General features: G+C 42.1%; 1 protein-coding gene across 3 annotated transcripts in view; it reads right to left on the bottom strand.

The window, feature by feature from the left end:
- Window positions 1-16,252, bottom strand: part of PXDN (peroxidasin) — a 70,217-nt gene that overhangs the window by 9,112 nt on the left and 44,853 nt on the right. For all 3 annotated transcript variants that reach the window (XR_014217577.1, XM_082215395.1, XM_082215396.1), the window contains 8 exons: window positions 14,888-15,046; window positions 13,397-13,509; window positions 12,392-12,548; window positions 10,919-11,027; window positions 8,127-8,284; window positions 3,964-5,467; window positions 2,087-2,221; window positions 538-746 (listed from right to left, as the gene is read on the bottom strand). Coding sequence is in view for 2 of the 3 variants with exons in the window: in XM_082215395.1 (XP_082071521.1) it covers window positions 538-746; window positions 2,087-2,221; window positions 3,964-5,467; window positions 8,127-8,284; window positions 10,919-11,027; window positions 12,392-12,548; window positions 13,397-13,509; window positions 14,888-15,046 (2,544 nt within the window). In the remaining variant the exon portion in view is untranslated. The remainder of the gene's footprint in view (window positions 1-537; window positions 747-2,086; window positions 2,222-3,963; window positions 5,468-8,126; window positions 8,285-10,918; window positions 11,028-12,391; window positions 12,549-13,396; window positions 13,510-14,887; window positions 15,047-16,252) is intronic.

Here is a 16,252-nt window from a genome sequence, read left to right as displayed (position 1 = left end):
ACAGGGCAGGGATTTGAACCCATGCCCCTAGAGTTCAATTTTAAGAAGTTTTGTGCTATGCCACCACATTCAGCAGGATTTGTGCAAGAAGAACTAAAAGCCTTAGAACATCTAAACAGCTGCTTTGAGAAAGGAACTTGATAACCTATTTTCCTCAACTTGTTTCCCTGCCTAATATCAATGAAGTTATTTCAGAGGTCCAGAGGGTGGCAACACAAGAATGGTCCTTTACTGTGGTGGCTCCTCTTCTGTAGAATGCTCTCCCCGGGAAGGCCTGCCTGGTACCATGATTATATATATCTTTCCGCACCAGGCAAAAACTTACCTCTATAACCAGGCCTTTGACCATTAACTATCTGTAGCCTTTTGGAAGTGGAGGGATGTTTTTAATGTATCTATGTGGGGTCTGTCTGTTAATTGCTTTATCAACCCAAAGCAACTTAGATGCAAACAAATTCAATAAATAAATAAATAAATAAATAAATAAATAAATAATAATAGCCTTTTCAGAATAATTGTGTGTGGGTGTCTACCTACCTTCACAGCAATCTTGCCACATCCTGAGATCTACTTTAGGAATTTCATCGCAGCTTCCATATCCATGTGGGAACTCAGCCACTCTGAAAACATCACGTTGCACTCTGGTTATGTTGTCGCCATTGTCACACAGAATTCTGGCAAGGGATGCCTGCTTGATCTGAGTCAACTGAGATGGAGTAAACACACCTGGATTCTCATGCCATAACCTATAGTCTCACATAAAGTAAGAATAAATCATTAGACAAATCTCAATTAAAAAAAATATGGATAGAACATTCCATCGGAAGATGGGATTAAACTCTGCAATTATCAGGACTGTGGGTGGGAGTCTACTAAGTTGTTGCATGCATGGAACAAGGTATGCTTGCACAATGGGACTCCATCTCCATGAATCACCACTGCCTGATGGCGAGTATTTCTTAGCTCACCTGCCATTTCGACCAATGTCAATATATTAAAATACTCCAGTACACCAGGACTAGTCTGTCCTTTGAGAAGATAGGCAAATTGCCTTGAGCATTAAAATAACTGCAAAATGGTGGTCAGTTACTTACTGTTCTTTGTGAGACATACACTGAAATGAGCTCACAGTCTTTCAATAAAAACCCACTCCATGTTTTACTTCCCTTCACTTTACATGGTGGGAGAGGGGAGGCAAGCCCTTTTTTTTGGTGTTCCTATTATTAAACAGGGACACGGGTGGTGCAGTGGGTTAAACCACAGAGCCTAGGACTTGCCGATCAGAAGGTAGGCGGTTCAAATCCCCACGACGGGGTGAGCTCCCATTGCTTGGTCCCTGCTCCTGCCAACCTAGCAGTTTGAAAGCACGTCAAAGTGCAAGTAGGTAAATGGCATTTCTGTGCACTACTCTGGTTTGCCAGAAGCGGCTTAGCCACATGACCTGGAAGCTGTAGGCCGGCTCCCTCAGCCAATAAAGCGAGATGAGCGCCGCAACCCCAGAGTCGGTCACGACTGGACCTAATGGTCAGGGGTCCCTTTACCTTTACTGTTAAACAAGCCAATCAGACCTGAGAAGCTATGTTATACTGTTTAAGACAAGGGCTCTTTTTTTCAGCTGGAACTCAGTTCCGGCATCTCTCAGCTGAGTGCCATTGCCATAAGAGAGGCGTTCATAGTGAATTCCAGCACCTATTTTTCTTGAAAAACAGCACTGTTAAGACCATGGGCCCATAGCACTAGGCCACGTTAAATGGCAGTGGCTGTCCAGGAAGATGCTATCTGGCAATGCCATGGATGGAATCTGTTGCTTCTGCATGCAGAGCAAATGCTCTACTGCACATCATTCTGAGATCTAACAGCAGATTCTGATCTATATTCTGCCTGCCTTTCAATTTTCCTGAACATGCCCCCCCCCCCGATTCCTACATTTTTACCACAGTCTTCCTCCTATACTAGCCAGTTATGGTAACTGAAAAATTAATTAAGCATAAGAAAGAGGATACACAGCCACTATCGCTGATTACTGTTAAGATGGTGAAATTATTAATTTTGAATTATTATTTTTCTGTTTTCTACCAAAACTTACCTGTCCCCATCTCGGAGACGCTTAAACTGTGTGCTCAGGAGACACATCAGTGTTGGTCCCAATCTGCTACCAGGAATTAAATCTTCCACCATAAGAGCAGGAAACAAATCTATGTTCAGTGGTGAACCATATAACCTATTACAAGTAAGATGAATGATTGAGGATTTATAAAAATGAAGTCCAAATACAGTGGTACCTCAGGTTACATACGCTTCAGGTTACATACGCTTCAGGTTACATACACTTCAGGTTACAGACTCCGTTAACCCAGAAATAATGCTTCAGGTTAAGCACTTTGCTTCAGGATGAGAACAGAAATTGTGCTCCGGCAGCACGGCGGCAGCAGGAGGCCCCATTAGCTAAAGTGGTGCTTTAGGTTAAGAACACTTTCAGGTTAGGTACGGACCTCCGGAATGAATTAAGTACTTAACCTGAGGTACCACTGTATTGTTAAATTTCTCCATAAATATACCATATTTTATAAATATTATATTAACGACTGGTTAACTTCCATAGTAAGCTCCCCCTTTTTTGGTAATGTATACAATATCTTTTTTGTTGTTGTTGTGTTTTGTTTTCTACATATGTACTATTTCTTGTGTCTTCTGTTTTGTGTCTTATCTTACTGTGTGCACCTAAAATTTTGTATATTTTTCAGTAAAGAATATGAAATAAAAAATAAGAAAAAAGGATAAATGATTGAAGATCATACAGTACACACAATTTCAGCCTTATACCACTCTGAAGAATGACAGCTGAAATGTCACACAGTTGGAGGTAGAAAGATGGCAGTCTGGTTTTTTACTTTGGTTGCCTTCCCCTTGTGTGTTTATACAGGACTTAATTTGAGCCAATGCTCCCATTCCCCTTTTTTCTGCACTCGCTGACTGCTTGGATGTGTACAGTGTCTTTCCTTCCCCAGACTGAGGATGAGATCACATCTGTAGGATTAGTTAGCACAGCTTCCAGGCAGGTTTGAGCCCTTATTTCCATTTGACTTCTGAAAGCTGATTTCTAAAGCAAGGTAATGTAAACCTTTGCTGTAACTCAGAAGGTAACCTCCAACATTTTAAACATTAGTTGGTTCAGCAAATCTATCGAATAAATCCATCTATCTAGATAGCACAAAGGCATTCTTAGTTTTGTCTAAGGGCAGTAGTGTCATATGCAAGTTTAAATATGTATATATAATATATTGACAGACTGCCATGAAATTAAACATTCTGGGTTGGATCCAATGCTGTTGGTTCCTCATCCTCTTCTCTCTCCTATAGCCCAACCACAGACCCTCAAAAGCTCTTCTAAAGAATCAGGAGATCCTCTGGAGCAGATCTGGGGAGCATGCAGGGAGAGGAGGAGGAGAAGGAAAAGTCCTGTTGTGTGTTGGATACAACCCTTTGAAAACAACTTACAATTGAGACTTTTGTTGTTGTTTTTTTAAAAAATAAGAATGTTTAGTTCCCACCAAATAAGTACATTTTTATTTTAAGTCACATTTATCTAACACTTTGGGACGTGGGTGGCGCTGTGGGTTAAACCACAGAGCCTAGGGCTTGCCAATCAGAAGGTCGGTGGTTTGAATCCCTGAGACGGGGTGAGCTCCCGTTGCTCGGTCCCTGCTCCTGCCAACCTAGCAGTTCGAAAGCACGTCAAAGTGCAAGTAGATAAATAGGTACCGCTCCGGCGGGAAGGTAAACAGTGTTTCCATACGCTGCTCTGGTTTGCCAGAAGTGGCTTAGTCATGCTGGCCACATGACCTGGAAGCTATACGCTGGCTCCCTCGGCCAATAAAGTGAGATGAGCACTGCAACTCCAGAGTCGGCCACGACTGGACCTAATGGTCAGGGGTCCCTTTACTTTACCTATCTAACACTTACCTCCTGAGTTTCTCTCTGATGTCAGGATTCTTGATTTCATTTTTCAAATCTTCAAACGTGTGAGCCGAAGAAAGGTTACAGTAAACTCTAAAATCGTGGTAAGGTGGTACTCCGTGATCTCTACCTCTTTGAATATTCATTGCGGCCAGATCTAACGCTACTGCCCGAGCCATGGAGAAAAGCCTCTCTGTCAATTCCGTATTAAGCAACTGCGACGTCACACGCATCTTACCAGCCACACCAAATAAACCCCTTAGAAGCGGGTCAATGCCTCCTTCGTTTACAATCCGAAACGGGGAGAAGAACGCTTTATGAAGAGGTATGTGGCCTTGTGGAATAGTCTCAAAGTTTTCATCCAACCGATACAGTATGGGATTGATCAGCGTGTGACCAAACCTAAAAGCGGCAGTTGCAAATTCATTAGTTATTCCAGAATTAATATTGGGGTCGTAACCTTTATATTCGCCAAGCATCTTCAATCCTACCTCTCCCAAAATCTTAGGCAGCCAGTGGCTGTACGTTATGTGTTGCATTTCTGCACCCACAATCTTGCGTGTTTCGTGATAAATTGTATCGCCGTCCCAGTGTGGGTTGAGTTTCAGCAACTCTGTGGCAATCCTGTTGTGTTCTCTGAACCACAAGGTATGCATGCTGGTGAGTCCTAGCTGTTCGTTGGCGCGATGGTCGCCGGCTAAGAAGCAAGGAATTGGGCTCTCATTCTCATCCCGCATACATTCAGTTGGTGGGCCGGTAGCAAACGGCAGAAGAGGCTTCCCAGATCTCTGCACAATGCCTTGTCTCAGAAGCCCCCTGTGGCTTGCCAAGTCTCTGATTTCTTGTGCCTCGTGATCCGAACTGCCATACACATTGGATGCATCGATATAGGAAGTCAGCTGGTTGATCTGTTCTCGTGGGTAAACCGAATTCATGAGAAGGGAAGTCATGCCGCTTCCGCACACCGGGCTGGAACGCACAAAAAACATGCACCGCGCTCCGTTCCTGACTCGAGGGTCATTGGGCGGCACCATGATGGAGAAACACGGGGGGTCGTTTGTACAAACGGAGCTGCAGTGCTGGCCATCAGAAAACCTGGCTTCACTCAGAGCAGCAACGGTGGAGTCCAGGTCATGGTCTAGGAACTGGCCCCATTGCATCAGCATATGGCTAAACTGGTCGTCGGGGGTGATTGTTTCCGTCCCGATCAGCGTGGTTGAAACCAAGCGTGGCATTGGGAGTGTGTGTCCATTATAACGCCGGTTAGCTCCAATGCCCCTTGGCAAATTAAATCCGTTTTCGTAGACCGACTTCAGCAAGCGTTCAAAGGCTGTTAGGGAGGCTCCCCACATCGGATGCTGCAAGTTATTGCAGGTCCCATCATGTGTTCTGTATTTCTGGTGATAGCACATATCTGAGCAGTTATTCACACGCCTATGGGCCGTGCAGCCTGAGAGGTTAGCTATCAGATTCAAATACTGTGGAGACACAAGGTCATTATAGTGATAGCCTGAAACAGATAAGAGAGAGAGAGGGAAGGATCAAATACTTTTTAAGTCCTGGAAACAAAAATGCTTTAATCAGTTTTAACCATGTAAAATCTACAACACTGATAAACTAATTAGTTGGGGGGCATTTTAAATCAGGGTACTGTTGAGTTAAGGGGCACAGTTCTTTACCTTTTGAGGCTCTTTTGGTTCTGGTGTGTTACTGCAATAGGGAACGGGAAAGAAAATATTAAAGATAGCCATTTTCTTTCGGAAAGAAGGCACAGGAGCTATGATGAATGATAGCTTCTGTTTATTATATCATAAGCTAGAATGCTCCCTCTTTCGATATCTCAAAAGGTGTGACATTACTTGATCTATTAATCAACCAGTTGACTTCACACACAGTCATTACTGAGAATACAGCCCCCCTTGAGTACAATGGGGCTTGCCCACGAGGAAGTGGGTGTAGGGTTGCAGATCACCTTTAGGAGGTAGCACAAAAATTATTCTTTTCCTAGGAGTATTTTAAAAAAAACTTACTTAAAGTAATGGGAGACAAGCTACAAATAACTTAATCACAAACTTTTTTTTATTTTAAAAAAACTGATCCACCAGTGCCATTGGTTGCACATAATGCTGGCATAATACAATGCTATGGAAATTAATTTGTGCATGAGCTGCAGCTTCCACAATCCCTGTTTTGCTTCCTTGGTAGGGCAGCAGCTTAGGGGTTATGTATTTTGTGACCTGTTTCTCTCAAACAGACATCTATTAGAAGCCAAGGCTTATTCGTAAAAAGAGACAATAAGAAAAAACTAAGATCATTTCAGCCATATCCAGTATGATTATTGTCAGAATTGTTTGTGAATTACTTTTTAAGAATGATTAAAATTGTTTTATATAATATTTAATCTAGAAATGTTAGGGTTTTATTCACAACTATTCTTGAAAATGGTTTGTTCGACAAGACTGCTATCAAATATATCACAACAGTTCCACACAAAAACTGTACATTGTCAAAGTCATGATCTGGATTTGGAGAATGCGACAATAAACGACTCAGTATATATTATCTGTTTAGTCCGAATTATGTGGAGAAATCTGGGTAGTTGAGTTACTCTGGTAACGTTTCAAAACCATGAAGCATAGAACCTTGTGCTGAGTTCAGGGTTTTGAGTTGAAGTTTTTAGTATACTTTAATAAAACTCACAATTACTCAAAACAGAAGAACTATCCTAAGGAAAAGTATTTCCTTTCACATGATCAACCTGGCTGCAGCAGTTCATTACCTGCCAAGTCCTAGCTGTTCTGCCTTTCTAAGATTTTAGTATAGCTTCCAACTACTTTGCAACATGCCTCAAGCACAGATAACTGCCAAAAACAAGACCTTGGAGGGATTATTAAATAATTGCTTTACAAATGCCAATTTAGGTTATGCTGATACATTCAGACTAAGGATATGGGTATTCCACCGGGGCAATTATTAGGCGTTGTCAGAAAAGGTGATTACAAAACACGCTTTAAGCAGTGTGGATATAGAGTTGCTCATATCCTCAAGCACACATTCCACACTGGAGGGAAAGAAGTAAAGAGTCATATGTGTTTCATTTGTGAAACCATCGGATGAACCTTTATGGTGCTAAAACATCTTATTTGCATTTTGCTTTCAGAATAAAGTATGCAGTTTGAGAGAAGAGAGACACTTCGAAAGAGAAGAATGACGGGAGGGAGAGAAAACATTTTTTTAAATCCCGCTATGTATTAATTTTGAATTTAACCTGTTGTGTAGGTGCTATTTGAGGCACTTACAAAGGTTTCACATACTTCATTCCAGCTCATGGAGTCTACACCACTCTTTTCAGCTGTTCGGTGTCAATGCCATGTGTCAATGGCTATGCCTTCATTTGGGGCACAAACTATCTGAGCCCCAGCCTGCAGTTCAAGGACCCTAGCTTCAAATTCCTAGCCTGTTCCTTCACCCACCACAACTTTCTTCCCACCCAAGCGCTTTATGTTTGTGATGAAACATTTAATTTTACCCCCAAAGCACCTTTTCTGGAGGGAAAATGAAACCAGGTTGCTCACCACCATTGCTTTTCACTTTGCCGGAAGCAGTTTAGATCAGAGACATCTTCCTGGCGCAAGACTTTTTTTAAAAAGAAGGTTTCAGATGTGCATTTTATTTATTATATACAGCTAAAACCCTACGCTCAAGATACACCAGCCGAGAGGACAGAGGAGATGGAGAAGGCCCACTATGCCAGACAAGGAACACAAGGCATGCCACTGTCACAGGTGGTACACTGGCAGAGATGCTCAAATCTAGCAATGGAGCTGGCATAGCTGGGACTGGCATGTCTACACCTGCCAAATCCACCTTTAGAATCTGGCCCTGATACCAACGATAGAACTCACAGGTGGGATGTTTGCCACTAAACTGATTTGAAAACAAAAACCACACAACCCACAACTGACCACCAACTCCTAGTCCCACAACAAAACACAGGACATAGCATAACACACATGACATAACTCTACACCCAGTGACAGCACACAACATCTGTATACAAGCTTCTGACAAACAGGCCAAAACCTGGACAATAAGGGACACAGCACTGGACTATGCCACTCCAGGCTAATGTCATGCATAATTAGAGCACACAAGGCAAAAGCACTGACTTGTTCCATTTAGGTCAACCATCAGACCATCTTGCACATGTTCTTGAATTAGCTGCAATGTTCTTTCGAATATTTCTCCAGCTCTTGCTTGCTCAACAGTGTAAGGATCTCTTGGGTATCGAAATAAGGCCAGCAGATCATTTGGAGAACGAGGACGGCTAATAGATGAAAACAGGAAGAAGACATAAAAGTAAAAGGGTAAACAGAGTCATCCAGATGTGTGTGATAAAGCGGCTGTGCGCTTAACACTATGTGCTGACTGGTTACTAATATGAAGACTACGAACTATAAAAGCTCTAATTGTTATATTAAATCATCGGCAATGAGTCGTTCATAAATACATACCTTAATTGCTTATCCCCCAAATGGCAAGCAAGAAATAAATAAAGTATCAGCAGCTGACAACTTCACATGGTTTGTTGAGTAAGGACTGTCAAGCATGCTGCACGACCACAAAACGAAACAAGGGGAAAAGAACCCCTTGTTGACACATTTCACTAGATTCACTGTGGACTGGAGTATACAAAATCTAAGAAAATGTTTCCATCACATGCATTGGGCAGGACTCAGCTAATGAGCCCCATCAGCGAGAGCCTTGACAAAGACTTTCATTTGCGCAATGGGGCTTTCCCTTCTCTTCCCTCCCCCAATGTGGCCCAAAAAAATGGGTGTTTGGGAGGGAGAGGTCAGGAGAATCCCCAGAACAGCATGGGGGGGGGGGAGAGAGAGAGAGAAATAGTTCCAAAAGGCCTGAGTGGAAAACTATACATGTTCACAACTGGGATCCTGAAAGTATGCTTCAAAACTTGGGAGAGTTGTCTCCAAAGATAAGCTAGTGTTGTTTCAAAAGGGGACAGGTGTACTTTGGCATGAGAACATAGGAACACAAGGAGAGCCCTGATGGGATGGAACAGTGGTCCATCTACTCCTGCATCCTGTTGCCACGGTGGCCAACCAGATGCCTACGGGAAGCCCACGAGCAAGACTTGAGGACAGTGGCACTCTCCCATCTTGCATTTCCAGCAACAGGTAGTCAGAAGTATACTGCCTCAAACTATGGAGGTAGCGTACAGCCATTGTGGCTAGCAGCCACTGATGGCTTTGTCCTTCATGAATTTGCCTCACCCTACATTAAAGGCATCCAAGTTGGTGGCTGTAACTGCAGCCGTAGGAGTGAGTTCTCTATGTGTGCTGCATGAAGAAGTACTTTTGTTATTTAATAATGGTAATAGTTTTATTTTTTATATCCCGCCCATCTGGCTGGGTTCGCCCAGCCACTCTGGGCGGCTTAAAGGGGTAAAGGGGACCCCTGACCATTAGGTCCAGTTGCGACCGACTCTGGGGTTGTGGCGCTCATCTCGCTTTATTGGTCGAGGGAGCCGGCCTTTGTCCGCGGACAGCTTCCGGGTCATGTGGCCAGCATGAATGACTAAGCTGCTTTTGGCGAACCAGAGCAGCACACGGAAACGCTGTTTACCTTCCCGCCGAAGTGGTACCTATTTATCTACTTGCACTTTGATGTGCTTTCGAACTGCTAGGTTGACAGGAGCAGGGACTGAACAACGGGAGCTCACCCTGTCACGGGGATTCGAACCGCCGACCTTCTGATTGGAAGTCTTAGGCTCAAGCGTTAAAAACCTCCCCATACAGAGCTGCCTTCTAAAAGTTGTGTAATTCTTTATCTCCTTGACATCTGAAGGGAGAGCATTCTACGGGGAGGACACCACTTCTGAGAGAGGCCCTCTTCCTGGTTCCCTGTAACTTCACTTCTCACAGTGAGGGAACCAGCAGAAGAGGAGGAGGAGGAGTTTGGATTTGATATCCCGCTTTATCACTACCCGAAGGAGTCTCAAAGCGGCTAACATTCTCCTTTCCCTTCCTCCCCCACAACAAACACTCTGTGAGATGAGTGGGGCTGAGAGACCTCAAAGAAGTGTGACTAGCCCAAGGTCACCCAGCAGCTGCATGTGGAGGAGCGGAGAAGCAAACCTGGTTCACCAGATTACGAGTCTACCACTCTTAATCACTACACCACACTGAGGAGGACCTGTGTATGGGCTGAGCAATGGGGGTGGAGACGCTCCTTCAGGTATACTGGGCTGAGGCTGTTTAGGGCTTTAGAGGTCAGTACCAACACCTTGAATTGTGCCTGGAAACATACTGGGAGCCAGTGAAGATCCTTTTGGACCGGTGTTATATGGTCCCGGCAGCCACTTCCAGCCACCAGTCTAGCTGTTGCATACTGGATTAGTTGTAGTTTCCAAGTCACCTTCAAAGGCAGCCCCACGTAGAGCGCATTGCAGTGGAGAATAGTAGTACTTCCTCTTTTTCCTCCCTCAAATAGTTGTACAGCTTCTATGGGGAAGATTTTGAACTGGTTGGGCTTCTACAATTACTTGGAAACTGGAAAAGCCACATGGCTCTGATTTAGGGAATCATATACACAGATTCTGCACTTCCAGTCTCCACAGAGTCAGCGTGCCTTAGACTAAGCGTTCCCCACCCGCCAGTCCATACAGCCAGTAGAAATATCCCAGAAGCTTAGTTATGCCTCAGTGGGAAAGCATTTTGTGCTACACCACCCATTGAGATTGCAGGCAACTGATGCGTGGATTACTTGTGAAGAGAGGGGGATTTATCGTAGCTAAAAGAATTACAAGATGTAGAATATCCAGTTGATCTTCAAGCAAAACTGTCATGTCCCCTCAAGCTACTGTTACAAAACGAACAAGTAATAAACCAGCACACTGTCATGATGAAATAAAATAAAAGTAAAACCCTCCAGACAATACCTGTCAAACAAATGTGTACGGGTTGAGTTTATTGCTCTGTCAACAGTAGCAATTGCTTCAACAATTGAGCTTGCTACAAACTGATCGCCATTTCGACTGACATCAGGAACTAGAGAGAGGGGGGAGGAAAAAAAGCTGCAAATTTATCCACATACAAAAATGACTCACTATAAGCAAAGTCTAGACACGACATCATTTTTGTATTACAAAACAATCTCTTTTTTCTAAAAAGTTTTACTTTTACAGCTGAAAATTTTCAATAGATTGAGAACATCCTTAAAGAAGAAACAGATTGCATTGGGAATGCCTCCATTCTTCTACAAATTCAATTAAAAGGTATAAATTACCATTAGTATTTGTTCTTTGTTTTGTAATACAAAGGTGTTAAAGAACACCAAACCACAATGCCATATAAGCCAAAGACACACTTAAAATATGTGAGCCATGATAAATTCACACTGCCTAAAAGGCTCTGGGCTTTTTCTTGATCCCTTGATCCCATTACCTTCTAAAACAGATAGGAGTTTCAAAGGCAGTGCATTGGAAGAAAGCAAGCAAGGAAGGAAGCAATCTCTGACTCTTTAGGTCTTCCTAAAGCAAATCCAGGGTTCTCAGCTGCAGCATGTAATCTTATCTGTATCTTAGCAACATTTCTGATCTAGAGGGGGGGGGGGAGGCTGGGTGGTCTCTAGGAAAGATGAAAGACTCCTATTTCTTCTCCAAGCCCTGGAAAGCATTTTATCTCTTCAGTATTCTCAGTCTCTTGAAATTCTGCCACAACTTCCCTGCACACCTTCCTTCTAATAGCGAATGCAAGTGGTGAGTGTCAACAGAACTGTAGCCATAACAGCCACTGAGAAATAAGGAGGAGGTATCAGCAAGCTTGTGGAAACTCTGAGGTTTGCAGAAGTACAAAAAACCCCACAGCCCAACCCTTTAAAATAAGCCAGGTGGAACAAACCTCGCCAAAAATAGCCCATTCCAAACTCTAGATTACCTTTCTAACGGCATCCTCTGAAACAGGAGACAATGATGTATATTCTTCTTATTAGTGAATTTGCTGGCGGACACCTTATTATCGAGCCATCCAAAGAATAATTAAATATCCAGTAGAAATTATCTTCCCTTGGTGTGCCTGACACCTGTGTTTCAAAATACCTTTCCATTTCCCTCATTCCCTGCAACCCCTCCCTTTTAAAGTAAAGGTAAAGGGACCCCTGACCATTAGGTCCAGTCGTGGACGACTCTGGGGTTGTGGCGCTCATCTCGCTTTATTGGCCGAGGGAGCAGGCATACAGCTTCCGGGTCATGTGGCCAGCATGACTAAGCTGCTTCTGGCGAACCAGAAGTTTTTATAATTTCTACATTCTACCACCAGTTACTGCATTGCCAGTGAAGCCTCTTCTCTTCTGAAGATCCTGGTGATTTTTTTAGAGAGAGACTTCCACACCAACTGCAGTTTATAAATCTTACCATTTACACTTAGTACCATACTAACTGAAGAATATCCAATTGTATTCCTTGCAACACATTCGTAACGGCCTTCATCCGCTGGTCCAACATCACGAATGGTAAGAAATCCCTCAGGGCTAACGTGAAATTTTCCACTTTCAGTAACTTGAACACCATCCTGCAGCAAATCAGAAAGCCAATTTAATTTACTTTTTTAAGTCCACCTGCTGGTGATAATCAAACACTAACAAACTTAAATAAATTAAAAAATACATTGTATTAATAACGAGAGCTATGCATGAAGAATATAGGATGGGATTCAACTGTAAGCAGAAGTCCTGTGTGCCCCTCAAAATTGGCCCCAGAACCTCCCAGAACAGCATGCAGGGAGAAGGGAGAAGGGATTGTTCCTTTTGTAAGTTGAAATGTTTGCCTTTGGCTGAAGATGAATTCCTCCCATACTATTACCAAGTAGGAGGGCAACTTTTGAGTCTCATATATTCAGCATTTCATTTATAAATTACAGTGCTTTGTATAATTTTAAAATTTATAAGCATGGAGATTGGAGGATGGGTCATAGCCAAATCTTTTCACAGAATTGAGAAAGCATTAGAACTATTATTCCCCTCCTGCTTACTGTTCCAAAGCTCTCTTCGACCATTCTTGTTCAAATTTGTCTTCCTTCCCTTTGTCAAAGGCTTTGCTACACATTGTCACTTCCTACAGTTTAATATTCCAGGCTCTCAAATGAGGAATTTCTCTTTTTTCCAGTATTTTGCATATAAAGCCCTTGCTGCTGATATCATGTATATAAGCTCTTTGCCTTTAGGAAGCATATTTTCCAGATTAATTGCATTGTTAAGTACCTGCAGTTTGAATAACTTTTCCAAACACATGGTCTCAGAAAGAAGTGAAACTAATAATTTATACCAAGGCGCCACAGCTGTCAGCTACCATATGATTTGTAAAGAATGAACTACACAGGAATCTGAAAACCTATTCTAATTATAAACACGAGTTTATTACCTTATTCCATGTTATTACTGGCTCAGGCTCTCCTTGAGAACTGCATGGAATCTGCACATTTGTGCCAACTACTACTGTCATATCACTTGGAACATTACCAAACACAGGAGTTACTAAAAAAAAAAAAAGTTGCACAGAAGCAATGACAAGTGGGTAAAAGTCTTTAAACAGAAACATTCACATTTATTGAGGCTACAGTTGTACGCCCACAAACCTGAGGCTAAGCCCCACTTAACTCAAAATTGCTTAAGTCTGAATAGATATGTATAAGATTATATTACGGTAGTACCTCGGAAGTCAAACGTTATCCACTCTGGAAGTCCATTCAACTTCCAAAACATTCAGAAACCAAGGTGTAACTTCAGATTTGTTGCAGGAAGCTCCTGCAGCCAATTGGAACCCGCACTGGACTTCGGGTTCAAAAGAACGTTCACAAACCGGAATACCCACTTCCGGATTTGTGGCGTTCGGAAGCCAAAATGTTCGACCCGCAAGACTTCCAAGGTACGACTGTATAAGAGGGCAATCCTATGAATGTCGACTAGAAATAAGACCCTTACAGTTCAATGAGACTTAGCTCCAGGTGTGCAGAATTGCATTATAAAATACAGTGGTACCTCGGTTTAAGAATGATTTGGTTTACGATCTCCACAAAACCGGAAGTAGTGTCCCGGTTTGAGAACTTTACCTCAGTCTAAGAATGGAATCTGAATGGTGGAAGGGCACCGGTGGCGGGAGGCCTCATTAGGGAAAGCACACCTCGGTTTAAGAATGGTTTCGGTTTAAGAACGGACTTCCGCAACAGATTAAGTTCGTAAACCGAGGTACCACTGTCAAGGTTTTTACCTTGCAAACATCCCTCTCACTTAAGAACATTCCTGCCAGTAGGAGGTTACTTCATGTTAATACTCTTAAAAAATTGGGCCTGATTTATGTACAAAATAATAATTCAGTATCATTCAACAATTATTTATGGAGGCTTCAGCAGCAATAAACAGAAAAACAGGCAGCGTTGCCCCACCCTCCTCCTGAGAGGGGTATCACTGCTGCTTAAGGGGAGCAGGCAGGAGGATGGCCAGGGCAGGACTCTGCGGGCGCACTGGCAGTGCCAATCTGCTGCTCCCCCTGGGACACCCCTACAGCCCTTATTTTTTCCACTTGCCCTGCTTCTCAAATTTGAGAAACACTCTATTCAACTTTAAAATTCTGGTGATGAAAAAATTCTGTATTTCATCACTATCCTCCCTATAAATGTGTCAAGCTTTATCTTCCTAGCTTGTCTCCAATAGAGAGATTACATATCTCTCTCCCCCCCACCTCTGTTTGTGTGTGTGTGTGAGAGAAGATAAATTGAACCATATATCAACTGTATACTTAATGGTTCTTAACATGTGTATGTTCAAAACATGAAAAATCTAGTCTGATTTCAAACCAAAAGGTGGTTTAAAACATACTAACAATCTGGATGAACATGAGTTTTGGTGAACCTACCTCTAGGCTGTACGGTCAGATGAACAGCAACTCTTTGAGATCCTACAATGTTAACAGCTTGACATTCATACTGGCCTTGATCATGTAAAGCAACTCTGGAAATCCTCAGTGTTCCAGATGATAGGACTAAGTGCCTTCTGTCTACAGAAAGTTGGCTTCCTGAAACACACAATTATTTTTTTCAAAAAAAAGGAAAGTATTGCACCATTGATTTGACGCTGGGCCAACAATATTTCCAAAGCATTCTTCGTTCTGTCAACCTCATTCTTACAAAAAGACGATGAAAATAGGACAATTAAAAGGGACAAATTTTACTTGGTTCCTGTTAATATCATTCCCCTCCCCAGCTTTCCCAGAAAATGCAGCATGGTGAGGGAATGTACTTTAAGAAAATATTTATATATATATTCTCAAGCCTAAAACAACCCTGTTTTGTCCATCTCATATTTGTACAGGTCTGGGTTCAGGCCACTGAACCCAGCTCATATTTTGCATTCTCCCAATTGTGGATTTGCCTTCTTCATTAAGTTTAGCCAAAGAGATTTTAAAGCACTAAGAATGATACCAGAAATGATTATTGCGAAAGAATAAGTCAAAACTGATTTCCTCTTACAATTGTATTGTCTTAATTCCATTGCAGAAACAGTAAAAGACTTTTGAGATAATGGAAGATTTTTAAAAAGTGAAGATTAATATCAAATATTATCATGTACTAATACAGCAAATCCTGTCTACTATACTTTTTACATCTTCTTCTGTGCCTGCTCTATTTTAATAAATATATACAAATTTTGAAATAAAACAATAAACTCTAGCTTTTCACCTTGATCATGAACAAATTACTTGGAAGCATATCTTAGTGAAATCAACAGAACCCAGTTCAAAGTGATCAACACAATTCTGCAGGTTCTTTAATGCAAGTGTAAACAGTAACGTGTGTATTTGAGTTCTTCCACCTGTTTCCTCTGCAGCAGCTGCAGAGGAAAACAAGAGGAAAAATCTGTGAATGGCTGAAACTTCTGCACCTTCATATAATATATTTAGAAGAGGAATATCTTCACAATCATGTAAACATAAGTTGCTTGGACTTCAGATTAACTAATAGCATGTATCTGAAGGAGGTTTCAAGTCATTATCAACTAAGAAAAAAGCTCAAATCTTGTCTCTATTTCAGATACATAAATTATAAGTGATTAGTGCCTTCAATTCAAAGCATATGTAATGGTCACATAACATGTGTCATGTAAAATGTGTTAGTAACCTGTTAAGGAAAAAAGGAAGGAGATAGGGTTAAAGTTGATGGTTGTATCAAGTAAAGTTGTCCCATTCACACAAAAGCATCCATTTATGCAACTGAACCTTGGG

Source organism: Podarcis vaucheri (assembly GCF_965113315.1).
Source record: "Podarcis vaucheri genome assembly, chromosome: 3".
Taxonomy (NCBI): Eukaryota; Metazoa; Chordata; class Lepidosauria; order Squamata; family Lacertidae; genus Podarcis; species Podarcis vaucheri.
The sequence above is the reverse complement of the archived record's forward strand: the minus strand, read 5'-3'. Positions and strand labels throughout refer to the sequence as shown.